Raw genomic sequence first — 21,904 nt, 5'->3', positions numbered from 1 at the left:
GCGGAGTCAGGCCTTTCCCGCCCTGAGCAGGCCCCGCCCCCACGGCCCCGTCCATGATGGCGGCCCCGTCCCTGACGGCGTCCCCGCCCCGAGGCCTGCGCTAGGCTGAGGGCTCCTCACAAACATGGTCGCGCCGGGATTTCTGTTTGGGCTCGTGCTGCCGTTACTCCTGCGGGCCGACGCAAGTGCAGGTGAGGCGGCCGGGCTCGGCCCGACCCCTGCCCGTCCGTCAGCCTGCGCGGGCTCCGAGATCCCGTGTCCTCCGCAGGACCGCCCCCCCGCGCCCTTCTCTCTAGCTCCGGGAAGGAACCCCGGGTAGGAGCCGGGTTCCACCACCCAGGCCTCTGTTGCGGGTGTCCGCTGGGCAGGGGCCCCGGCATGTCCGCTTCCTCCACTCCCTTCCACCGCCCCTATGATGCAGCATGTGGGGCAGCGGGAGAGTTGGGTTTATCTAAGGAGGGGAGGCCCAAATGTGCCCAGACCGAGGCCCTCAGTGTCTGAATAATTGCAGGGGAGCTCGAAGGGGAGGGGGCGAAGCTAGTTAGATAATATTTGGAAACTGGTGACTGAGTCATCCAAAACATTTCAGTGCTGCCCCCTCAGTGGTGCCCCTGGGGAGGGTTTGCTTCAGGCTGGGTTGCTTGGGGGAATTAAATTTTCCTAGTTTAAGTGGTGGTTAGGGCTAAGACATACAAGCCCCTCACTAGCTCAGAGTATGTAAGACTCAGCTTTGATTCCTGCTGCAGCTCGCAGACACTGGTGGTGGGATAATATGCATGGCACTGGGGAGGAGGATGACCCACTTTGACTATTGTCCAGGTCATATCGTTTCTTTTGAATACCCCAGACTGGATGCTGGGTCACAGAAAAGAAATGAAAGTTGAGGTGGGAGAACAGAGTGCAGAAAAATGACTGCACTACCTAAGAACCTGCAAAGTACCCAGATGCAGACAAACTGCAGCCCTTAAGTGGTTTTTCAGGGTTTAACAAAAGTGTAAACTAGCAGCTCTTTATGTCAGTTCCTGACTCATCCCCACTCAGTGACCTTTGAGTCCAGTATATGAGGTGGGGAGAAGGGAAAGAGGAGAATAGGGCCCTTATTCTATTAATTTTTCCGTTAAAGGCTGTTAACTTTAACATCACTATTTTATCTTTGCCTTTGGGTCACACTGTTACATCACCTTCATTAACAATGACTTAATTTTTTAATTTATTTATTTATTTATTTATTTTTTTTTTTTTTTTTTTTGCCTTCCGCCCCTGCGCTGTCGCGTCGTCGCCCGCCCTTCCCTCCATTTTTTAATTTATTAATGCTCTAAATTTTCTTCCCTTATTTGCTTGCATATCCTGACTTCTTTCCTTCAAATCATTTCCCCTGTGCTCATGTTTATCACGTAATAGTTGAAATGTGCAAACATGTATGTAGCAATGATAAAATGAACACTCAGAGGCGCTTCACCCAACTTAAGAACTAGAACGTTGCCAGTTTTATTGAGATTCCGTGGATATTCCTCCCTAGTGCATCCACCAGTTCCTCACCAGAGGTAACCACTGTCCTAATTTTGTCAGTCTACTTTTAACTTCCCAGAACACTAATTCCTGTTTTTCTACTCCAACACCCAAAGAAAACATTGAAGACCTAAAAAAAATATCAAATGTTGTGTCTTTTATTTGACAAAAACAATTACCAGGCCCACCTCATTTCTTGTTCTCCTGTTTGGTCCATTGCTCAATTCCTTGGTAATGTTCCACTGTCTATTCTTATCAGCTTGGAATGTGAGCTTTATAAGAACAGGGAATATGACTTGTCTTTGATTTACCACCAGTATCTAACTGTGGCAGAGTGGAAATTGCAGTGACCTTGGAATCAGGTGGCTTGATTTCTTGTCCTGTCTTAAACTACCTATGTGATTTGAGGCCAAAGAAGTTTAACATCTGTACTGTGTTTAGCTTTCTGCCCGACACAGTTACTCTTCCCAGTAGAATGTAAGCTCCCTGCTGGCAAGGATTTTTGCCTGCTTTTTTTTTTTCTTTCTTTCCCTGTTACATCCTCAATGCTTAAAATCGTGCCTGGCACACAGTAGGCATCTTTAAGTATTTGTTGAATGAATTAATGTGCAAACTATTTTAAAAAATTACCTAATCTACTTGGGTCTCAGTTTGTTGATCAGTAAATAACGGGATTATACCCCAGGGTGTAAAAGATTCTTTCCACCGCTAAAATTCTTTAACTCAGAATAGGGCCATGCACAAAGAGGTTCAGTGAATGTGTGTTGTTGAAAACAGAGTGACTGGGAAAAGTATTTTCCCCAACATTTGAGAAGGTGGCTGCACACCTCCAGAGCCCCTTATTCGCCTGGGCTCATGCCTGTGGCAGCCAGTTTTCTTCAATCCCTTCCTCACCCCATGCTCTTTCTGCTCAGCTCTTAGGCCTTTGGTTTTCAGGTTTTGTTCCATATAAAACTCTTACCCAAGACAGGGCCTTCCCACACATGCGCCTCTTCCCTTCCCTCCAACGTGCTTATGCAATTCTGGGCTGTTGTAGTCTCTTCTTAGAGCGTTTTGCTCCTGGTAGCTGTGCATCTCCAGCCCAGTGGGTCTTCTGGATGATCTTTGGTTGTCATGTAGGTTTTATGATGGAACAAACTCCTAAGAGAGAGCTGAGGATGTCTAGGGACTGGGTTGTTATTCGAAGTGCAGGAAAAATAGGCCACCAAGTCTGTGTAGGAGACCCCATTAGCTGTGCTGCCCTGTTAAGTATAGCCTAAGGGGCTGTCATCATTGTAGCTTCCAGGGGGGAAAATGTCAACTTTGTTAGTTCTGATTCTCTTTCCTGCCAATCATTTTTGTTTAAAACCCTTTTTAAAAATCTTTTTTGTTAATTATTTTCTTCTAGGGAGTTTTGTCTGTTTTGTTCAGACAAATTGGGATGTAACTTAAAAAAGTTTTTTTTCCCCCTTACGAAGTTTTGATGAGGAACCCACTGAGATAATTTGGATAGATGCTTGTTATTAATAAAATACTTCGATATAGGCTGGATGTTAAAAATAGGAATGATATCGTTAAAGTGAATTCTTATTCAGTCTTGTTAGTGACTGTCTAGAATAGAATCCACAGTTTCAAGTGCTCGTTCTCTTTGTATAATTTAGCTTGTGAAATGGGCGAATTGCAACAAAAGACCTTTTGTTCAGACACTTTGACCTTCTGTCTCTCACTGACCTTATTTTTTGCATCTGAATTTACCTTAGAAGGAAGCAGACTTGTTGCAGATATTCATAAATGTTTATTTAGAATTTTCAGTGGGTTGTCAAAAAACACGATAAGGAGAATTATTGAGGGAAATTGACACTGAGAGGATGGAAAGGGGGAGAGAGTGGGGAAAAAGTTTAGAAAAGGCTGTGTTGAAGAGAGGCAGCCTTCTTTATTCCCAGCTATGAGGAGCGGGAGTGGTAATGGGAAGGAGGGAAAGGAAGTGGTTTATTTTTCTCATAAATACCATCTGTGAGGTGCATAAAAAGAGCATTTTGGTGATTTTCGGAGGAGGGAGTCAAGCGTTTGGGCCAAGACTGAGAGCAAAGGAAGATGAAGAGCTTTGAAGGGGAGGAGGCTTGTGGTAAATGGGTTGCCCTAGGCTTTTTGAATTTTCCTTATTGGTCATCTTGTACTGTGATGCATATTGCTGGAAACTGTTCTTGTTATGTTGCTTAGCTAATTAGGAGGAATAAGCTCTCATTTTAGAAAATTAAAAGGACTGGTTATCTTCAAATTCTCATGTATTAAGACTGTATGTTCCTTGCCATTTAACCAGATTCAATCTGGTGATGAATCTCTCCAACGATGCTCTCCTAAGTGTTTGCTAAATTTTTTAGATGTTGGTTTTCGCTTTGCCTCCTACATCGATAATTACATGGTGCTGCAGAAGGAGCCTGCAGGGGCAGTGATTTGGGGCTATGGAGTATCCGGAGCCACAGTGACAGTGACTCTGTGCCGAGATCAGGAAACCATCATGAAGAAAGTGACCAGTGTGAAAGGTAAGACAGGCCATCCTCCGCTCAGCTTTTGTCTTCTTCTGCCACCTGCTGGATGATCTGAAAATGAATGCTAATAGTCCAGCTCAGGTTATCCATCCATCATCCATCGATCCATCGATCCATCCATCCATAAAAGTTCTTTGAGTATTTACCATGTACACTCAGGATACAAAGAAAAATAAGACCAAGTCAAAGCCCCTGTCCTCAAGGAGCTCATGGAATAATGGGAATAGACACCAAGCCATGTAGTGCAGTGTGATAGGTGCTCTGGTGGAGGTGGATATGGGGTATCATGGGATACAGAAGAGAAACATCTAACTCAGATTGAATGGTAAGGGAAGGTTTCCACTGAAGGTGACATTTGAACTGAATCATATATAAAAGAGCGGTAGTATTGAGGAGGGGTTAAGAACCTAGGCTCTGGAACTCACCATCCCCATTCAGACCCTGACTCTGTCGCTTAATGGCTATATAACCTTGGACATGTAATTTAACGTCTCTGTGTCACAATTTCTTTATTTGTATAGCAGTGATAATATTTAGGATTATTGTGAGGGTTAAATGAATTAACATATCTAACGTGCTTAAAACGGTGCCTGGCACACAAAAAGTACTGACGAAGGGTTAGCTGTTGTTAGTTTTGTTACTATTATTATTATAGTATTTAGTCAGTCACTCAAATATTTACTGAGTGCCTACTAAGTGCCAGATACCGTGCCAGGTACTGGTCATGCAGTGATGAGCAAAACAGATGTGGTCTCTCCCCTAATGAAGCTTATGGACTTGGGGAGAGGCAGAAAAATAAGAAGCAATTACAGTTAAGTGTAGTACGTGCCACAGTTGGGAAGTATAGAGTGCTATGGGAGTGCTTAAGAGGGAAAATTAACTTAGTCTAAGGCTTATTTTGAAAGGTGAGCAGGGCAAGCCAGGTAGAGGGAATAGCCTGGGCAAAGGCATGGAGGCGTGAGTGAGCCTGGGTCACTGGAGGAATGACAGGCAGGTTGGTTTGTCTGGACCACTGGGGTGTGTGACCGGTGGTGGATGGCAGGAGATAAGGTTGGAAACGTAGGGAGGCTAGTTTGTCGTTGCTATGGAGCGTACACTGTACTTTGGATAGATGGATTTTAAGCAGCAAAATAACACAGTCCAATCTGTGTTTTAGAAAGATTACTCTGGCACCGCTGTGGAAGAAGGATTGGAGATGCATGAGACTAGAGGCGGTGGGACCTGTTAGCAGGCTGCTATGATATTTAGGCAATAGACATTGAAGGCTTGACCCCAAATAGTGGCTAATTCTCAAATAGGTGAGAATTAGCAATTAGCAGGCTTCACCGAGCAGAGACGTCCTAAAAGGAGTCTCTGTCTAGAAGAGATAAAGATGTAAAAAAAAAAAAAAAAAAAAAAAAGAGATGTATAAGAGAGCGTGGGGAGGAGTTCAGAGTTACTGGATGCAGGAAGGTGTGTTCAGGGCTGGGTCAAGTGGAGACCTGGTTGTGTCTTAGTTAGAGGTAACTAGGGAGCTATGGGATGTTGAGGTGAGAGTCAGGTGAGGAGGTTTCTCTGGGGGGGTGGAGTTAATGTGGAGGCTGGTGGTTTGACAGGGACTTGAATATATATGTGACAGCGAAGCTTGTGGAAATTTTACTGGCCCCTGAAAACAAGGATTGCCTGATTCGTTTTGTCAATATACGGGACTGATACCCGATCCAGAGCGATCCAGATGCTGGTGCAGACTTTTAATAATTCATTTCCATTCAGCAAACATTAAGAACTACTAAGTACCAGGCATAGATGCAAGGTAAGTGCTTCTAGTTCTTGGGTTTTAAGACTTTTTAAGGTAAGAAGCTTATTGGGTGAAATGCAGAGACCTGAAAGGGAAGCTTAAGCTGATTGAGAAGTTGTTCTCTGTTAGATTTAAATGCTATTGGCGACTTGTAGGAGGCACCAAAAATGAAGAATTCAGGAGACTGGCAGTGCTTCCTTTCTGTGTTGTGTCCATCTCAGAAATGAGCAGTACGGAGTACAGGCAGTGGTGCTCTCAGTAAAAAGACATTGATTTAGAGATCTAAATAATTGATGTAATTGTTTAAAAACAATCAATAGGATTTCCTTAGCGCTAAAAAATAGCATTACCAGCAAATATTTAGGAGACAGAGACTGTATAGTGTCGTAGAAATAGAGAAAGCACATAATACATAGCATTTCAGTTTTTAAAAATTTCTTATGCATTATTTTTAGTTTATTCCCTTTCATGGCTGTTGCAGGGCCAATAGTTGGAGTGTCCAGAGACGAGACAAGAGGGTAGGTGGTGACGAGAAGGAATAAAAGGTAATAATTAGGGGACGAGCCCCTCTTATTTTGAGTTCAATTCTATAAACATCAACCGGAGGCTTATTATGTATAAAACACTGAGCTAGCAAGCCTAGAAAATACAAGGGAGAATGTGCCCACCCTCCAAGAACTCACTGTCTCATGCTGTCCTTTCACATTTAGCAATTTAGGTTCAAGTAATGCTTCAGTTGCTTCACTGCAAAGTGATGCTTCGTTTGGAGTTAAAATATCCAGCAGCAACTTAAGGGAGCCAAGTGATTCGTGGACTCTTGAGGTAATTTTACAGGAAAAGAGATTGTTATTGGTGGGGTGGCGGGTAGATCTATTTGTTAGGCTCTCCACACTGGCTTGGGAGAGAAGAAAGGCACTGTGGTTTATACAGATCCACAAACCTACTTCAGTGGACAGCATGCTCTGTCCTGCCCATGAAGCAAAATGGTTAAAATGTTATTTGGAATAAAAGAGATAGACATGTAGGAAATTTCACAGGACAGCAAAGAAAATGTTTCTCAAAGGAGATACTATAGGGCATATTGAAGGGTTGACTTCTCTTTAAATTTTGATGATGACTCTGGGACTTTCAGCCAGACTCTCTATCTCTGTTAATATTTAACTTATTACCTATAATCCCCTAGGTGCCCACAGCAAAGTGGAATTTAACAATGTAAAGGTTTTAGTCCAGCAGACTGACACTTAAGCATTGGGAAAATTAAAACCTGAGGGATGACTTGGAATATGGTCAGGTTCTGGGCCTGTTCAAGCCATGTTGTCAAGTGATGCATGATGATTCTCTCAGACACAAGGAGTAAAATTGGGGCAAATAGTCTATATCCTCTCACTTTGACACACATGGGGGATGCATATGTAGGTGATAAACTGAAGGTGTATCTGTCTGAATTTGTCACGATTGAGGTAAATAGAAGATACAAAAGGCCTAAACCTCTTACCAAATTAAAAATCTCCTGGTTGCAGTGTTAACGCACGTGCCAGTTTTCTATGCCACATAATAAGTTACCACAAACATAGGTGCTTAAAACAACACACTTTTACTATCTCACAATTTCTGTAGATCTGAAGCCTGGCCATCATTTATCTGGGTTCTCTACTCAGAGTTCCAGAAGGCTGAAATCAAGGTGTTGGCTGGGCTACATTCTCATCCAGAGGCTCGACTAGGGAATGATTCGCTTCCAAGCGCCCTTAGGTTGCTTGCAGATTCATTTCCTTGTGCCTGTAGAATTCATAGCATCATTTCTGCTGCTTCAAATCTCTGACTGCTAGACCCTATTTAAAGGGCTCACCTTATTTAGGTCGGGCCCACCCAGGATAATCTCCCTTTGGATTAATTTAAAGTCAACTGATTAGGGATTTTAATTATACCTGCAAGACCCCTTCATCTTTTCCATGTAATGTAACTTAATCATGAGAATGGCATCTTATCCCGTTTGCCATTTTCTGTTGATTGGAAGCAAATCATATATTCTGCCTGCACTTGAGGGGAGGGACTATACAAGGGTGTGACTAACTGGGGGTCACCTTAGGGTGTGTCTGCCATAGCAAGCTATAGTTTAAGTAACTTGCATCAACAGTTTTATTGATAGAAAAATAGTTAAGCTTTTTTTTCTTTTACATTCATATTTGGTGGTGGTGGAGTTGAACTTTATACAGAATAATGCAGGTCAGGCAGGGGCGGTTTGGGCAGTAAGGCCTTCTTTAGCTCCAGGTCACTTCCACAAACCAGTGGACCCGTTTGCAGCTGGTGAAGTGCCAGGCTTCTGTGGGGGAAGAGGTGATTAGGGCTGCTTCTAGCTCTAGGTTTTCCCTCTTGGGAAGGGAAAGGTTGTGGGATAATTTTCCTTTTTCTCTTCTTGGTTTCTGAGATTTGGCACAATAATCTGAAAAACAATTAACATCTGATGTGAATAGCAAAGAGAAAAAAATAGCAAGATGCAGATCGTGACTAATCATGTCTTTAGACAAATTCTTTTAATTTTTTGGCTTTGATTGTTTATTATTCCCATTTTGAGGTGGGGTTGGTCAGGGAGATGGAGAGAACATGGAGAGAGTTCTTTACTTATGCTCTTGGCTGGAAGAGGAAGAGAAGAGGGACAGTGAGAAATAGGCCACTAAATACGCTAACCATTGGGCCGGAAAACACAAAGCCCCAGTCAATTTGCGTGGCTTTCTTGTCAGTATAACCCAGGAGGACTGGGGTTTACTCTCTGCCATGTACTTGATGGAGTGCCTGGCACTTGGTAAACGCTCTCAGTAGCTGTACAATGAAGGAAGGGCATGAATCTTCCTAGATACAAGAAGAAAGAACGGGAGGAAGCAGAGGTTTGAATGCAACCAAAATGAGCATTTACAGAAACCTGAGCCCGGATTGGTAAGAGATGTCACAAGATAGCAAGTGATTGGGGCCCAGAGGAAGGAACCAGAGCAACTGTTGCTCAGAAGGCCCATCAAGCTCAGCAAAAGCCAGCTGGATGGTGAACTTTAACTCTTTGTGGTTTGTCACTCAATTTTTTAAAAAATATTTATTTATTTATTTATCTATGTATGTATGTATGTCTGGCTGCATTGGGTCTTTGTTGCTGCACGCGGGCTTTCTCTAGTTGTGGTGAGCGGGGGCTACTCTTTGTTGCGGTGCACAGGCTTCTCATTGCGGTGGCTTTTCTTGTTGTGGAGCACGGGCTCTAGGCACACACGCTTCAGTAGTTGTAGCACGCAGGCTCAGTAGTTGTGGCTCGAGGGCTCTAGAGCGTAGGCTCAGTAGTTGTGGTGCACAGGCTTAGTTGCTCCGCGGCATGTGGGATCTTCCTGGACCAGGGCTCGAACCCGTGTCCCCTGCATGGGCAGGCGGATTCTTAACCACTGCGCCACCAGGGAAGCCCCGTCACTCAATTTTATTGCTTGGACTCAACCTAATGGACTTGGTGGGTCAACACAGTTTCTGAAATCTATAACTGGACTTCACTGGCCTGTGGTCAGCTCCACTTTCACCAGCCGGTCCTTAACGGACAGGCCAAGGCCTAATCAGTTCTCCTTGTGAAATGTCCCACCCTTGCCTTGAGTCTAAGAAAACAGTCTTCACAAGGGCCGCTCTCCTTTGTATATATCGATACTTACATGGCAGTAAATCCACACTGTTTTATACAAATCATTTCTGAGTTAATTTGACCATTAATAACCCCTCTGTAGTGGAGCTGGTTTCCCCTGCCTTGCGTGGCAGTTAACTTTACTTAACACTCATTCTTGTGTCAGAGTTTTTCTCTTATGAAGTGGGAGAGGAAAAGAGCTAGAAACTAAAAGAACTCGAGGACTAGAACAGAAGGAAGTTCTCCAAGGTCTTTGTGGAAGTCGAGCCGTTTCCTGTGGGGGAGCAGTCCTGGGGAACAAGGCTCAGATCTCGATGCCTAGTTCTCTTCAGACGCTTTAGTCTCTAGAGGGAGCTCATCCTCCGGGTGTAGGATGGTGTTGCCCTGTTTTGCCCCAACATCCCCCCACCCCCTCCTTCTTTGTCTTTTTATTGCTGGGCAGCAAAGCTTTTCAGAAGCTCTGGTGAAGGCGCTTTTCCACACCAGCCATATTGCCTGGATGGAGACTAAATGTAAATACCTAATTAACAGCAGTGACTAGGAATAGCTTGCACCGTAGTAGAAGGCTCAAAAATAGTCCTGTCCTGGGTTTTCTAGGGATTGACCTCATCATCACAAATGAGTAATGTTGGTGGCAGGAGGACAGAGCTCCAGTAAGCAGCGTCAGTGCAAGAAGTCTGGAAAGACATTGGCAAGGCTGCGGTTGGGACAGATTGGAGAGTCTGCCTGCTCAGACGAGAGAGCCATACGGAGCCCATCACACCTGTGCGACACAATCTGTACTAGCTGCCCACTGTTTCCAAAACAGTGATTTTTCTGCTTTAGGTGAATTCTGCATTTAATATGTTGACGTCTGTGACTATTGGTGGTGTTAAAAGCAGTAGCGAACGTTTAGTCCTGGGCTTACTTGACCTCGCAGGGGTGGGAGTAGCAGGCTCAGTCAGTTGTGCTTCTGAGAGGAGCGACCTGTGCCCTTTCACTGATGCCTGAGGGTTTTGGATGTTTCCCACAGGACTCTGAGCAATCCTTTATGGTTTGAGCCTTTAGCAATCTCCTGCCGTGAGGCTGGACTTCTCTTCTTAGCTGTTACTGATTAAGAGGAATTTAGCACAGTGTCTGGCACGAGTAGGCACTTGGCTAGTTTTTTTATAATTAATTTTTTCCGGTTGGTGTAATAACCTTAGGATGCCTCGTTTCCAGCTCTTGCGATTCTTTCCCTTTGAATTTACATTGATCCGATGGACACAAATTATAAGTCAGTCCATATTCTTCAGCGTTATGGCAAGAATATTTATTTTTTTAATAAATCTCTTTTCTTAAACATTTATTTATTTTATTTATTTTTGGCTGCGTTGGGTCTTCGTTGCTGCGTGTGGGCTTTCTCTAGTTGTGGCGAGCAGGGGCTACTCTTCGTTGCGGTGCGTGGGCTTCTCATTGTGGTGGCTTCTTGTTGTGGAGCACGGGCTCTAGGGCGCATGGGCTTCAGTAGTTGTGGCTTGCAGGCTCAGCAGTTGTGGCTCGCAGGCTCTAGAGCGCAGGCTCAGTAGTTGTGGCGCACGGGCTTAGTTGCTCCGCAGCATGTGTTACCTTCCCGGACCAGGGCTCGAACCCGTGTTTCCTGCATTGGCAGGCGGATTCTTAACCACTGCGCCACCAGGGAAGTCCAAGAATATTTATTTTAAAACAATCATCTCTCTATTTTGTCTATTTTCTCCCTCTCGTTTCTTCAACTTTGTTCCTGTTGTTTGGTTCTCCTAGGCATAATTTTGCCACTTGGAAGATATTTTTCTTAAGTTTCCGAGTATGATGTTGGCAGCGGTGGTGGTGTGCGTGGGTGAGAGGTGGGAAGGTGGTAGGGGGGTGGTTCCTAAGGAATATGCCATGAATTTCTGAAATAGGGTCTTGGATAGCTTTTCATCTCCCAAACTGCGTTCACAAACCTTAAATCTGGTAGATAACTCTGTGAAAATAATTAATTGGGCAAGTCTTAATATCTTCTTCAAAGAGAGATTAATTTATGTGCCTCCTACTACTTCTTTATGTGTCACCTGTTTAACTGTTGATAGGAGAGCCCAGAACCACTGGTGGTATTTATCCCTGAGAGCAACAGGGGGAGGAGTTGGGGGGTTGATGACAAGGATGATACCATCAAGTCAGTTTCAGATGATAAGTGATTTTCTCTAACCTGTGCTCACATTTGATTGGATACTTACAAGTTAGTTTGGGGCACTGGGTAAATCTGTTAGATTAGGATTATGTTAATATTGATAGTTGGATGGTACAGGAAGAATTTCTATTTTATGTTTTTGTATTAAACTCCCTTGAATTTTAATCTCTGTGTATTTTTGTCTGTCCTCGCTTAGGATTATAACTGGGTGATTTATTTTTCTTGTAAATGCTTTGATTAAAAGTAAGGAGGGATTGGTACAGATTAAAGATAGCTACGCTGCTGCTTTTGTTATTTCTGTTGACCTGTCTGAAATTTGGCCAATCTTCAGAGCTTTGAATCCAGTTCATCACAGAAGCTGGGAATTGCCACAGATGAGTCTGATGCATGATAGGACTGGGTTTTAATTTCACTTTAGTTGATTGATTGATTAATTCTTGGAGCCTTATTATTATTTCAGCACACTCTAATAGCTGGATGGTGGTACTGGATCCTGTGAAGCCTGGTGGACCTTATGAATTGATGGCACAGCAGATTCTTGGGAGGAAGAACTTCACCCTGAGAATTCATGATGTCTTATTTGGAGATGTCTGGCTTTGCAGTGGGCAAAGTAACATGCAAATGACTGTTTCACAGGTAATTTGCAGAGTCTCAGTGTTAATAATGTTGATACGAAGAAGAGAAAGGAGGAAGAGGAAAGGGGCAAGGAGGAGAAGGAGGTAGAAGCCTTCTTTTTCTACCATGTGCCAAGATCTGTTCTAAGTGCTTTCTTTGCATATGTTAATTAATTTGATTAACAACTTTATGCGGTAAGTACTTATATGATATTCCTGTCTCACAGATGAGGAAACTGGCCCATCTGAGGTTAAGCTTCCTGCCTAAGGTCACAGTGTAATTGTGGAGCCAGGATATGAATGCGACCCCAGAGCCTGCTTTCTTAGTCACGGCTAGTGTGTCAGTGTGTGGGGCACTATTTTCTCACCTTCCTGGGCTAAAGGCAGAAGCTAGAGAGTATCTGATGGTAATGATTTCATATCAAATTGAAGGCAAAGTAGATTACTCTTCTTTTTGATTGGTCTTAGAAGATGAGCTTCTGGAGAGAGCCTAGGGAATCAAAACAATTAGATTTTGTTTGGATGCTGGGCAGCTAACATACTCTGTCTTTTGTTGTCATGGAGATTTAAAAATTGAGAGTGAATGTTGGCTTTGCCTCTTACTAGTTGTATGGCTTGGAGCAAATCACTTGGTGTTTGTGAAACTTTGTAAAACATGCTTTTAAAAAATTGTGGTTAAAATGAATATAACATAATATGTATCATTGTTGGTAAGTGTACAGTTCAGTGGCATTAAATATATTCACAGTGCTGTGTGTACCCATCACCACTAGCTATCCTCAGAACTTTTTCATCATCCCCAATGTATACTCTGTACCCATTAAACAATAAATCCCCCCTTCCCCTTCCTCCTGCCTCCTGGTAACCTCTATTCTGCTTTCTCTCTATGAATTTGCCTCTTCTAGGTACCTCATATAAGTGGAACCCTACAATACGTGTTCTTCCTTGTCTGACTTATCTTGCTAAGGATCATGCTTTCAAGGTCCATCCATGTAGCATATATCAAACTTTTATCCCTTTTTATGGTTGAATTGTATTCCATTGTATATGCCACATTTTGCTTATCCATTCATTTATTGATGAACACCTGGGTTGTTTCCACCTTTTGGCTATTGTGCGTAATGCTGCTATGAACATTGATGTACAGATATCTGTTCCAGTTCCTGCTTTCAGTTCTTTTGGATATATGCCTGTGAGTGGAATTGCTGGGTTAGTTCTATATTTAACTTTTGAGGAACCACCAAACCATTTCCACAATGGCTGTACCATTTTGCATTCCTACCGGCACTATACAAAGTTTCTAACTTCACTGTATTCTAACACGTGTTACTTTCCGTTTTCTTGATTATAGCCACACAAGTAGGTGTGCAGTGGTATCTTAATGTGGTTTTGATTTGCATTCTCTAATGACTAGTGAGGTTGAGTATTATCTCATGTATTTATTGGCCATTTGTATGTCTTATTTGGAAAATGGTTTACTTAGGCCCTTTGCCCATTTTTGAATTGGGTTGCTTGTTGTTAAATTGTAGGACTTATTTGTATCTTCTAGGTATTAATCCCTTGTCAGATACATGATCTGTAAATATTTTGTCTCATTCTTAGTTTGTCATTTCACTTTTTTGAGAGTGTCCCTTGATACATAAAAGTTTTTAATTTTTATGAAGTTCAGTTTATCTGTTTTTTCTTTTGTTGTCTATGCTTTTAGTATCATCTTCTTGAAACTGTTGCCAAGTCCAATGACATGAAGATTTTCCCAATGTTTCTTCTAAGAGTTTTTTGGTTTTATCTCTTAAGTTTAGGTCTTTGATTCGTTTTAATCACTTTTTTGTATATAGTGTAAGGTGAGGGTCTAACTTCATTCTTTTGCATGTGGATATCCAGTTCTCCCAGCATCAATTGTTGAAAACACTGTCCTCCCTCTATTGAATGGTTTTGGCACTTTTTTCAAAAATCCATTGGCCATATATATGAGGGTTTATTTCTCAGCTTTCTAGTCTATTCCATTGGTCTGTATGTCTCTTCTTATGGCAGTACCATACTGTTTTAATTACTGTAGCTTTGTAGTAAGTTTCAAAGTTGAGACATGTGAGTGCTCCAACTTTATTCTTCTTTTTCAGGATTGTTTTGGCTATTCAAGATCCCTTGTAATTCCACATAAATGTGAGGATATGATTTTCCATTTCCGCAAAAAAGGTTGTTGAAATTTTGATAGGTATTGTGTTGAATTTGTAGATTGCTTTGGGTAGTACTGACATTTTAACAATGTTAAGTCTTCCTATCCATGAACATAGAACGTCTTTCCATTAGTTTAGATCTTCCTTATTTTTTTTTCAGTAATATTTTATAGTTTTTCAGTGTACAAGTCTTTTACCTACTTGGGTAGATTTATTCTGAAGTATTTTTCTTTTACATACTATTATAAATAGAACTTTCTTAATTTCCTTTTAGGATTGTTCATTGCTCATGTTTAGAAACGAATGATTTTTGCATTTTGATGTTGTACCCTGAAACTTTGCTGAATTTGTTTATTAGCTCTAGTGGCTTTCTTGTAGGTTCTTTGGGATTTTCTATGTATAGGAGCGTATTATCTGCAGTTAGAAATAGTTTTACCTTTTTTTTTTTTGCAATATGGATGCCTTTTATTTCTTTTATCTTGTCTAACAGCTCTGGCTAGAACTTCCAGTACAATGTTGAATAGCAGTGGTGAAAACAGACATCCTTGTCTTGTTCTTGGTCTTAGGGAGAAAGCTTTCAGTCTTTCTATGATGTGACCTGTGGGTTTTTCATAAACACCTTTTATCATATTGAGAAAATTTCCCTCTATTCCTACTTGTGTTAGAGTTTTTATCATGAAAGTTTGTTGAATTTTGTTAAATGTCTGAGGCTTAGTTTTAATGACTATACTACAACTATATCTGACCTAACTAACAGAGCCATTATGAAGATAAAACTATTTTGTTTGTCTCTAAAAGGCCCTTATAAATTGAAAAGTGATGTCTAAATGTAAGATGTCATTATTTTAAAAAGCTTTTTATTGTAAAAACATCAAACACACACAAAAGTTAAGAGACTTATAAAGACCTATATATCCATCACCTAGATTGACAGTTGTAAGTATTTTGCCATATTTGATTTATCTGTTTGTTGTTGTTATTGTTGAACCATCCCAAGGTAAGCCGCATGCAGACACCTTGATACTTCAGTTAGGGGTCATGTGTCAAATTGATATATATATTCATATATCAAATTAATATATATATATTTTTTACACAGAAATAAGAGCCATTGATGACTCTTTTTGCTCAACTTTTTCATAGCCTAGGATTTCTTTTGTTAGTGTCAGTTTTTTTCTCTGTTTCAGTCATGGCCTTTGAAGATTAATTGTTCTTAAATTTTGAGAACTAGCATTTTTTCTCCCTTATTGCAGCTATAGAGAGACTTCACTGGGCTCTTGTTTACCCTGATAGAATGTCGAGAGGAAGAGCACTACATGAGCTCCCAGGTAGGGGATGGGGCGTATACAGTACCCAGAGAATCAAGCGGGACAGAACACGGGGATGCCGACCTGCCAGTACGTTGTCAGTGATGAAACTCATCTTGAAGTGTGCCTGTCCCCATTGCTATTAGAGGATAGGGCCCCTCTGACACACGATGAGCGAGGTCTCTTAAGTAAAGCTGGATAAAATGGACACTGAAAGAGTTATCAAGGGAGAAAGTTTCTTAATTGTTCATTGGTATCCTAGCAAGACAACGGTGGTAGCACAAAAGCCTGGATGCTAAATGTCTTTAGCACTGAGATTTCTTTTTACAAAAACTCCACTTTCTAATTGAACACAAAACCAGTCTAGAATAAAGAGAGTGGATTTCTAGGTACTGTGTGATGGGGTTATTGCTTTTGGGCCTCAGAATTGTCATTGCTTTGTTTGTTTAGTGGAAGCTATCTGATTTAAAAATAAAAGTAAGCGAGATCATTGCTGTTTCATTTATATTAGGATCAGGGCTGGACAGTAGCAAGTTCATAGACATATTTAAAGATTATCAGCTTAAAATATTGCTGAAAGATGAGTAAATATTTTTTACTCAGTATCAGACATCCAGAGAAGTTAGTGTGAGTTAAATTCTTTGGCACATTTGAAATTGGGATTAGTTTTCTTTGCTTGTCTGTATTTTTTGATTTTTCTATAATGAGCATGAAATAACTAGAATTTTTAAGAGCAAGTTAAAAAATCAAGAAATTGATATTCACCTAACTGATATCTTAAATATCTGTCAAAGGCTCAGTTTACAGTAAAGAGGCACATTATGTAAATAAGAATCTTAGGAATAAATGATTTAATTTGCATTATTCATCAGAACTAATACATTTATATACTTTGATGTGTACTTTCATTTGTTTCCTTTAATAGGTTAAGGTCTTGAAAAGATTATCATCTTCCCTAGCTCTTTCTCTAAAACTCAATTCCTCCTCAAGTTGATTTTTATTTCCTTGCCTTTTTTCCATTATCTACTTCTCCATCTTTGAGAAATATTTAAATTTGAGATTTAAAAATCTCTACAGCTGGACCATGATCTCAATTAATCTTTTTAAAAAAATTTATAAAATTGAGTCCTTGCACATACTTATGATTTCTTGTTTTGCTTCTATAGCTTCTACCCCTTATGGGTTCTTCCTTTTTTTTTTTTTTTTTTTTTCCTTTTTTTAACCAATTAATAAATAATGCTCCTAAAAAGATTCTACTCTGGACATATCTACTTCCTTTCATTATTAGTTTTCTAATTTAAAAATCTAAATTCTTGCATTTATGTCTTCCTAACCAATATTTTACTTAGTCTTTCTTCCTGCCCTACTTAAGTATACAGAAACCTTTTGAATTTAAATGTTTATTAAACTGGACTTTAACTGGGCTCCCTTTTAACATAAGTGAATAGAAGCAAAATTGAAGTTTTATCTCTTGATAGAAAGCATGGTTTTATATAGAAGTGGGATTGCTGTTAACTCATTAAGGAAAACAGTATTTTCCTTAATGCTTTAATTACAGTTCTCTGTTTGCACAGAAAGGCATGGACCAGATCTATTTGTATCTGTACAGTCAGGTTTTCAGCCGCAGTCTGTGCCAGGGGATTTCATCCCATTTTCTGTCAAGCTTAATCAGATTTTGATTGTTAAGACAGAACACATTCTTTCTGCCTGGAATTTACTCTTAAGCATATTCTGTATTAAACTAGGGCTACAAGCTCCGAGATACAGGGAAATAGAAAAGAGATTCCATCTGAAAAAGACAAGTGCTAATTTTTTTATTTGTTTGTTTTAAATCACGCACTTAGTCTGCAAGACTGAATTTTAGGTGCTGACAGTACCGAAAGCCAAGTTTTCTAGTCTCTAAACACTCGGTAGAACTTTGTTTTTCATCAAAAGGATGCTTCACATGACTCCTCCTTGATTCCACTTGCTCCTTTCCCCCTGAAGACTCCCAGCACACATGCGCGTGTACACACATAGAGTCTCTGTCTTTCTCCTTCTCTCCCTCCTTGTGACTTTTCTGAGGAGATAAGATTTCCACTATAACCAACCACTCTTCACAGTCAAATGAGGGAAATGGCAGATTGTGTGCCCATCTTGTTGTTAGGGTAAAGTGGAATTTTAAAATCAAGTGTTATTTATAACACTGAGTGAGATGTTTATAAATGGAGGAAAGTCTAAATGTTCATCTGTCACCTCCTAAGTCAGGCTATGTCTTAAGACTGGGATATTTCTAGTTAGCTTGGAAGAAGATGGCCAACATTAGATAGAAAGCCCATTTTTCAATATCTCAGCAATCCCCACGTTCCTGCTTTACAAATAGGGGAATTAAAATCCAGAAGAGAAGGGCTGGTGCCACATTACAATACCAGATTCATAGGAGTTGTGATGACTGGCTTATTTGTAGTTATTTTCTCAACTAAATCTGCTATATTGTACTGTGGTAGAAGGTAAAGTAACATACAGGATCCAAATTCTTTAAAGTTTCCTTGTGTCCTTCCGTGCGTGCACTTGGCGCACATACACACACACATTCACACGCGTGCCTTGCTCCCCTGTGCAGACCTCATGCAAGATTCTCTGAGGAAATAGATTCTTGTCGTTTCTTCATTAATTCAAGAGTGTAGCATAAAGGTTACAAAATGAACACCAGTGAGCAGCTGCTGTGATGGTGAACTGCGGGTCCCCAGAGAGGTGGTAAGGCTCTCCCAGTCGCTGCAGCCTTAATGACTTCAAATACCTTGGTATTCATTTACATCCTCATTTCAATACTTGGTAGAAAAATAATTACACTGAGGTGTTTGATGAGATGAAATTTGATCTCAGCAGATGGAGTAAGGCTTCTCCTCTCATCAGCAGGGAAACCAAGTGTCATTTAAATGAAAATCTTCCTGAAACCTCTTTATTCCTAAGTTTGCTGCCAATATCCCCAAGGAAATCCTTCCATCAGAAAGGCTTGGTGATAAAAAGGCTTGGTGATGTTGGGACAGGGTACCAATTTCAGAAGTAATTGTCATCAGATGCAGCAAGAATTTCCCCCCACCCCCATTTTTGCTAACACTTTCTGTGGCTTTCGAGCTTTGGCTTGAAATAATACACAAATGTGAGTTTGAAAATGGAAGTTTTCCAGCCAATGCTTTGGATCCAGTTCTGTGTGCTGGTAACGATAGAGGAGGATGCCAACCACCCCCCCCGCCCCGCTCCCCCCAGTTCTGTTGGCCTTGCGGTACTCTACAGTGTTAGCAGCGGGTCGAAAAGACAAGACGCATGTTCCCTGCGCTGCCCCCCGCCCCCCCAAACTAGCGTGTCATTGCGAGGAGGCACTGGAGTTCCCAGTCGGTGCAGAAGCTGGTGTGGGTGGAGAGAAGCAGTTTCATCCCGTTTCCATGGAAGCAACATACGATCCTTAGTGCTTGGTGCAGAACTGAATTTCAAGGGAGGCGACTTTTTACAGGTACTTGCTGCTGAAAAATAACTTCCCTGCCAAAATATACTGTGAGTGCATTAGTCTCTTCTTAGTCTTTAATGTTTATTTTACATGAAACTTGCCAGGGAAGATCCTGAACAAGCAGGTCTGGATTTCCTGTGCAATTTTCCTGAGACCATGTGTGGAAGACCAGTAACCCTGACAGCCTAGAGCTGCCATTACCCAGGGAGCATTTCAGGCTGCGGCTCCCACTGGGACCAAAAGAGCCATTTCTTTTGCATCTGGCCATCTTATTGGCCACAGCAGGCTCAGCGGCAAGTCAAAAGGCGATTCAAGGGGCAGCGCATTTCAATGAAATGCTCTATGGAGGCACTCTGGCTGCTCCTACGCTGCAGCAGCGAGGCCAGCTGTATTCTCTGTGGCGGGTGGGAGGGAAAGCCAGCCAGCTGCACACTCTGTGGCCAGCAGCCAGTGGAAAGCGGCCCAGCCTCCTGTGCCTCTGGCTGTGGCAGTCCTGTCTCAGCTGGAGCTCTTGTTCCCAGAGGCCAGTGATAACTGGCCTTCTGGAGGCTCCTGTTAGGCCTTTGTTTTGGAAAGACCAGACTGTCCAGGGGGATGGAGAGAAGACCAGAAAAAACAAACACTAATTAAAAAGCAAAACAATATATTTATGATACATTCTTTTTAAAATAAAGAGAAACATAACTACTGAAAAATCAGGATTGAAGGAGATAGCACTTACATGTAAGCCCAGAGAGGAATGGTGCTTCATAGGACTAACAATGAAACCAGTCGGTGTAGCACACATTCGTGTCCAGAGGAACCCCAAGCCAGTCCTGTCACTCTCTTGGCAACTGGTGAGGTTTCATAAAGTGCTTTGGAAAAAAGTGCTGTGTCTTTGGACGGACCCTTTTCTTTGTCTGGTTTCCTGGGACTGTTGTCAGCGATCACTCTGAACACCCCCTTTCACTCTGCCAGGCCTCCCGTGCTTTTCTTGGGTGATTTTCTAGGACTGAGATGAGAAGATAAGCATCTTGAGGCTGATTTCAGGATGTTTCAGGAGTTCAAAAAATCGTTTCTCGGGTGTGTTTCTTTTGAATATACATCTCGAGTGGGCTATGGGTTACATAAACTTACCTCCCCACGGCCTTTCTGGCTCCATTTAAGAAAAAAAAGTTAATGCTATGGCTTTATGTTAACAGCTACTTTTTCTGAATAGAAGTATTTTCGTTTCAAGATATCGGCCTTCTTTAGCCTAAACCCATCCACAGCTCTTCTCATCTAACACAGACTTGTCCTTGAGATCTCAGATTTCATTGTGTTCCCACCTTCTCTGGGGACATGATTTATCATGGTCTCTGTGGATCAAGGCGATCCGGACCAGCCCATCGTTGGTTTTGATTGTTCATTTTGGTTTTGGTCTCCTGAAGGCTCAGAAGGAGCTCGGAGGCTTGGCGGTATTTACCAGCAGGCAGTAGCATCACTGACCATCCACTAGGTTGGTGTGAGAAATGACGTTCTTGCTTCTTTTCCAGATATTTAATGCCACAAACGAGCTGTCGAACACAGCTGCCTATCAGTCTGTCCACATCCTCTCCGTGTCTCTCAACCGGGCTCAGCAGGAGCTGGAGGACCTTGCCAAGGTTGATTTGCAGTGGTCCAAGCCCACCTTGGGTAAGTGATTGCCGGAACATGTGCCATCTCTTCTGTGAGGGGCTGGTGCCCTGCTTGCAATCTGTGATCGTGAATTTGGTTCTGATCTCTTTCATCCTTTTATTCATTTCTTACTGACACCTCCCCCATTCCTGATGGTACCCGTTTCATACATTTCTTCCCAAGACTCCACAGTGAATCTTGCCCCCTTGCTCTGAGGAGATGGCTCTTCCTCCATCTTCGTCGGTCCCATTGAGGCCACTCAGCACAAGCTCCGCCAGCATCTCTTCAGTGCCTGACGCTCTCTTCTCCTCTTCTCTTTCTTGCTTTGTTTCTGTGTCTGAACACAGCTGACTCTTTCCTTTCAGGCCTGCCTCTGATGCGGGCTCTTACCTTCTCCAGGGCCTTCTCTTATCCCTCAGGCTCTGTCCTTTTACCCCACTGTCCAGTCTGCACGAAATCTTTAGTTCAGGCTGCTCTGCGTCAGGCTCTGATCTAGGCCCCAAGGGTGCAGCTGTGATAGGGGCAGACACAGTCCCCGCCCTCAGAGCTCTGCTTTTCTTTTATTCTAACAAAACCAAGCGAAACAAAGTGTAACACACACCCTTCTCCTGGTACCTCACCTCTCTCCTTTGCTCTGTTAAACCTTTTTAGAACACCTTTTCATTCTTTTCATTACCTTCCAACGTGTTCACTCTTTAACCCTTTATAATCTGGCTTCTGCGTCCAGGTCAACAACCGCTTCCCCCAAGGTTACGGCTGTTCTTCTACAGTGCACTCTGGACACCCCGTAGCATCGGCCCTGCTGACTGCTGCTTTTGGAAGCTGCGCCTCCCTCTGAGCTTGCTTGGCGCTTCCTTTCCTTCCTTCTCCCTCTCTGTCCTCTCCTTGCCTGTTTCTTTGCTTGCTTCAGTCCCTTCCTCCAGACGTGGTCCCTTGTCCTCTTTCTGGTCCGTTTTCTCTTTCACCTGTACATGCTTTACCTTGGTAACCTCAATTGCTCCCACATTTTCAAGTATTAATTCATTCAGCCAATGTTTGGATGCCCACTATGAGCTAGGCGCTA

At 42.1% G+C, this 21,904-nt stretch overlaps 1 protein-coding gene across 3 annotated transcripts in view; it reads left to right on the top strand.

Annotated features, from left to right (window-relative positions):
- Positions 1–46: 46 nt before the first annotated feature.
- The window catches only part of SIAE (sialic acid acetylesterase), a 35,402-nt gene continuing 13,544 nt past the window's right edge, over positions 47–21,904 (top strand). Inside the window, exons 1-4 of one of the 3 annotated variants that reach the window (XM_082627379.1) lie at positions 47–191; positions 3,870–4,031; positions 12,085–12,260; positions 20,721–20,859. In XM_082627379.1, the coding sequence (XP_082483505.1) occupies positions 125–191; positions 3,870–4,031; positions 12,085–12,260; positions 20,721–20,859 (544 nt within the window). In that variant the 5' untranslated portion in view covers positions 47–124. Of the gene's footprint in view, positions 192–3,869; positions 4,032–6,293; positions 6,360–6,540; positions 6,637–12,084; positions 12,261–20,720; positions 20,860–21,904 lie in introns of those variants that run through there. The other 2 variants (XM_082627380.1, XM_082627381.1) reach the window with 2 other exon arrangements.

Source organism: Mesoplodon mirus (assembly GCF_964341445.2).
Source record: "Mesoplodon mirus genome assembly, chromosome: 7".
In the NCBI taxonomy this organism is placed as follows: domain Eukaryota; kingdom Metazoa; phylum Chordata; class Mammalia; order Artiodactyla; family Ziphiidae; genus Mesoplodon; species Mesoplodon mirus.
Note: the sequence above shows the minus strand (reverse complement) of the source record. Positions and strands in the feature narration are given on the sequence as shown.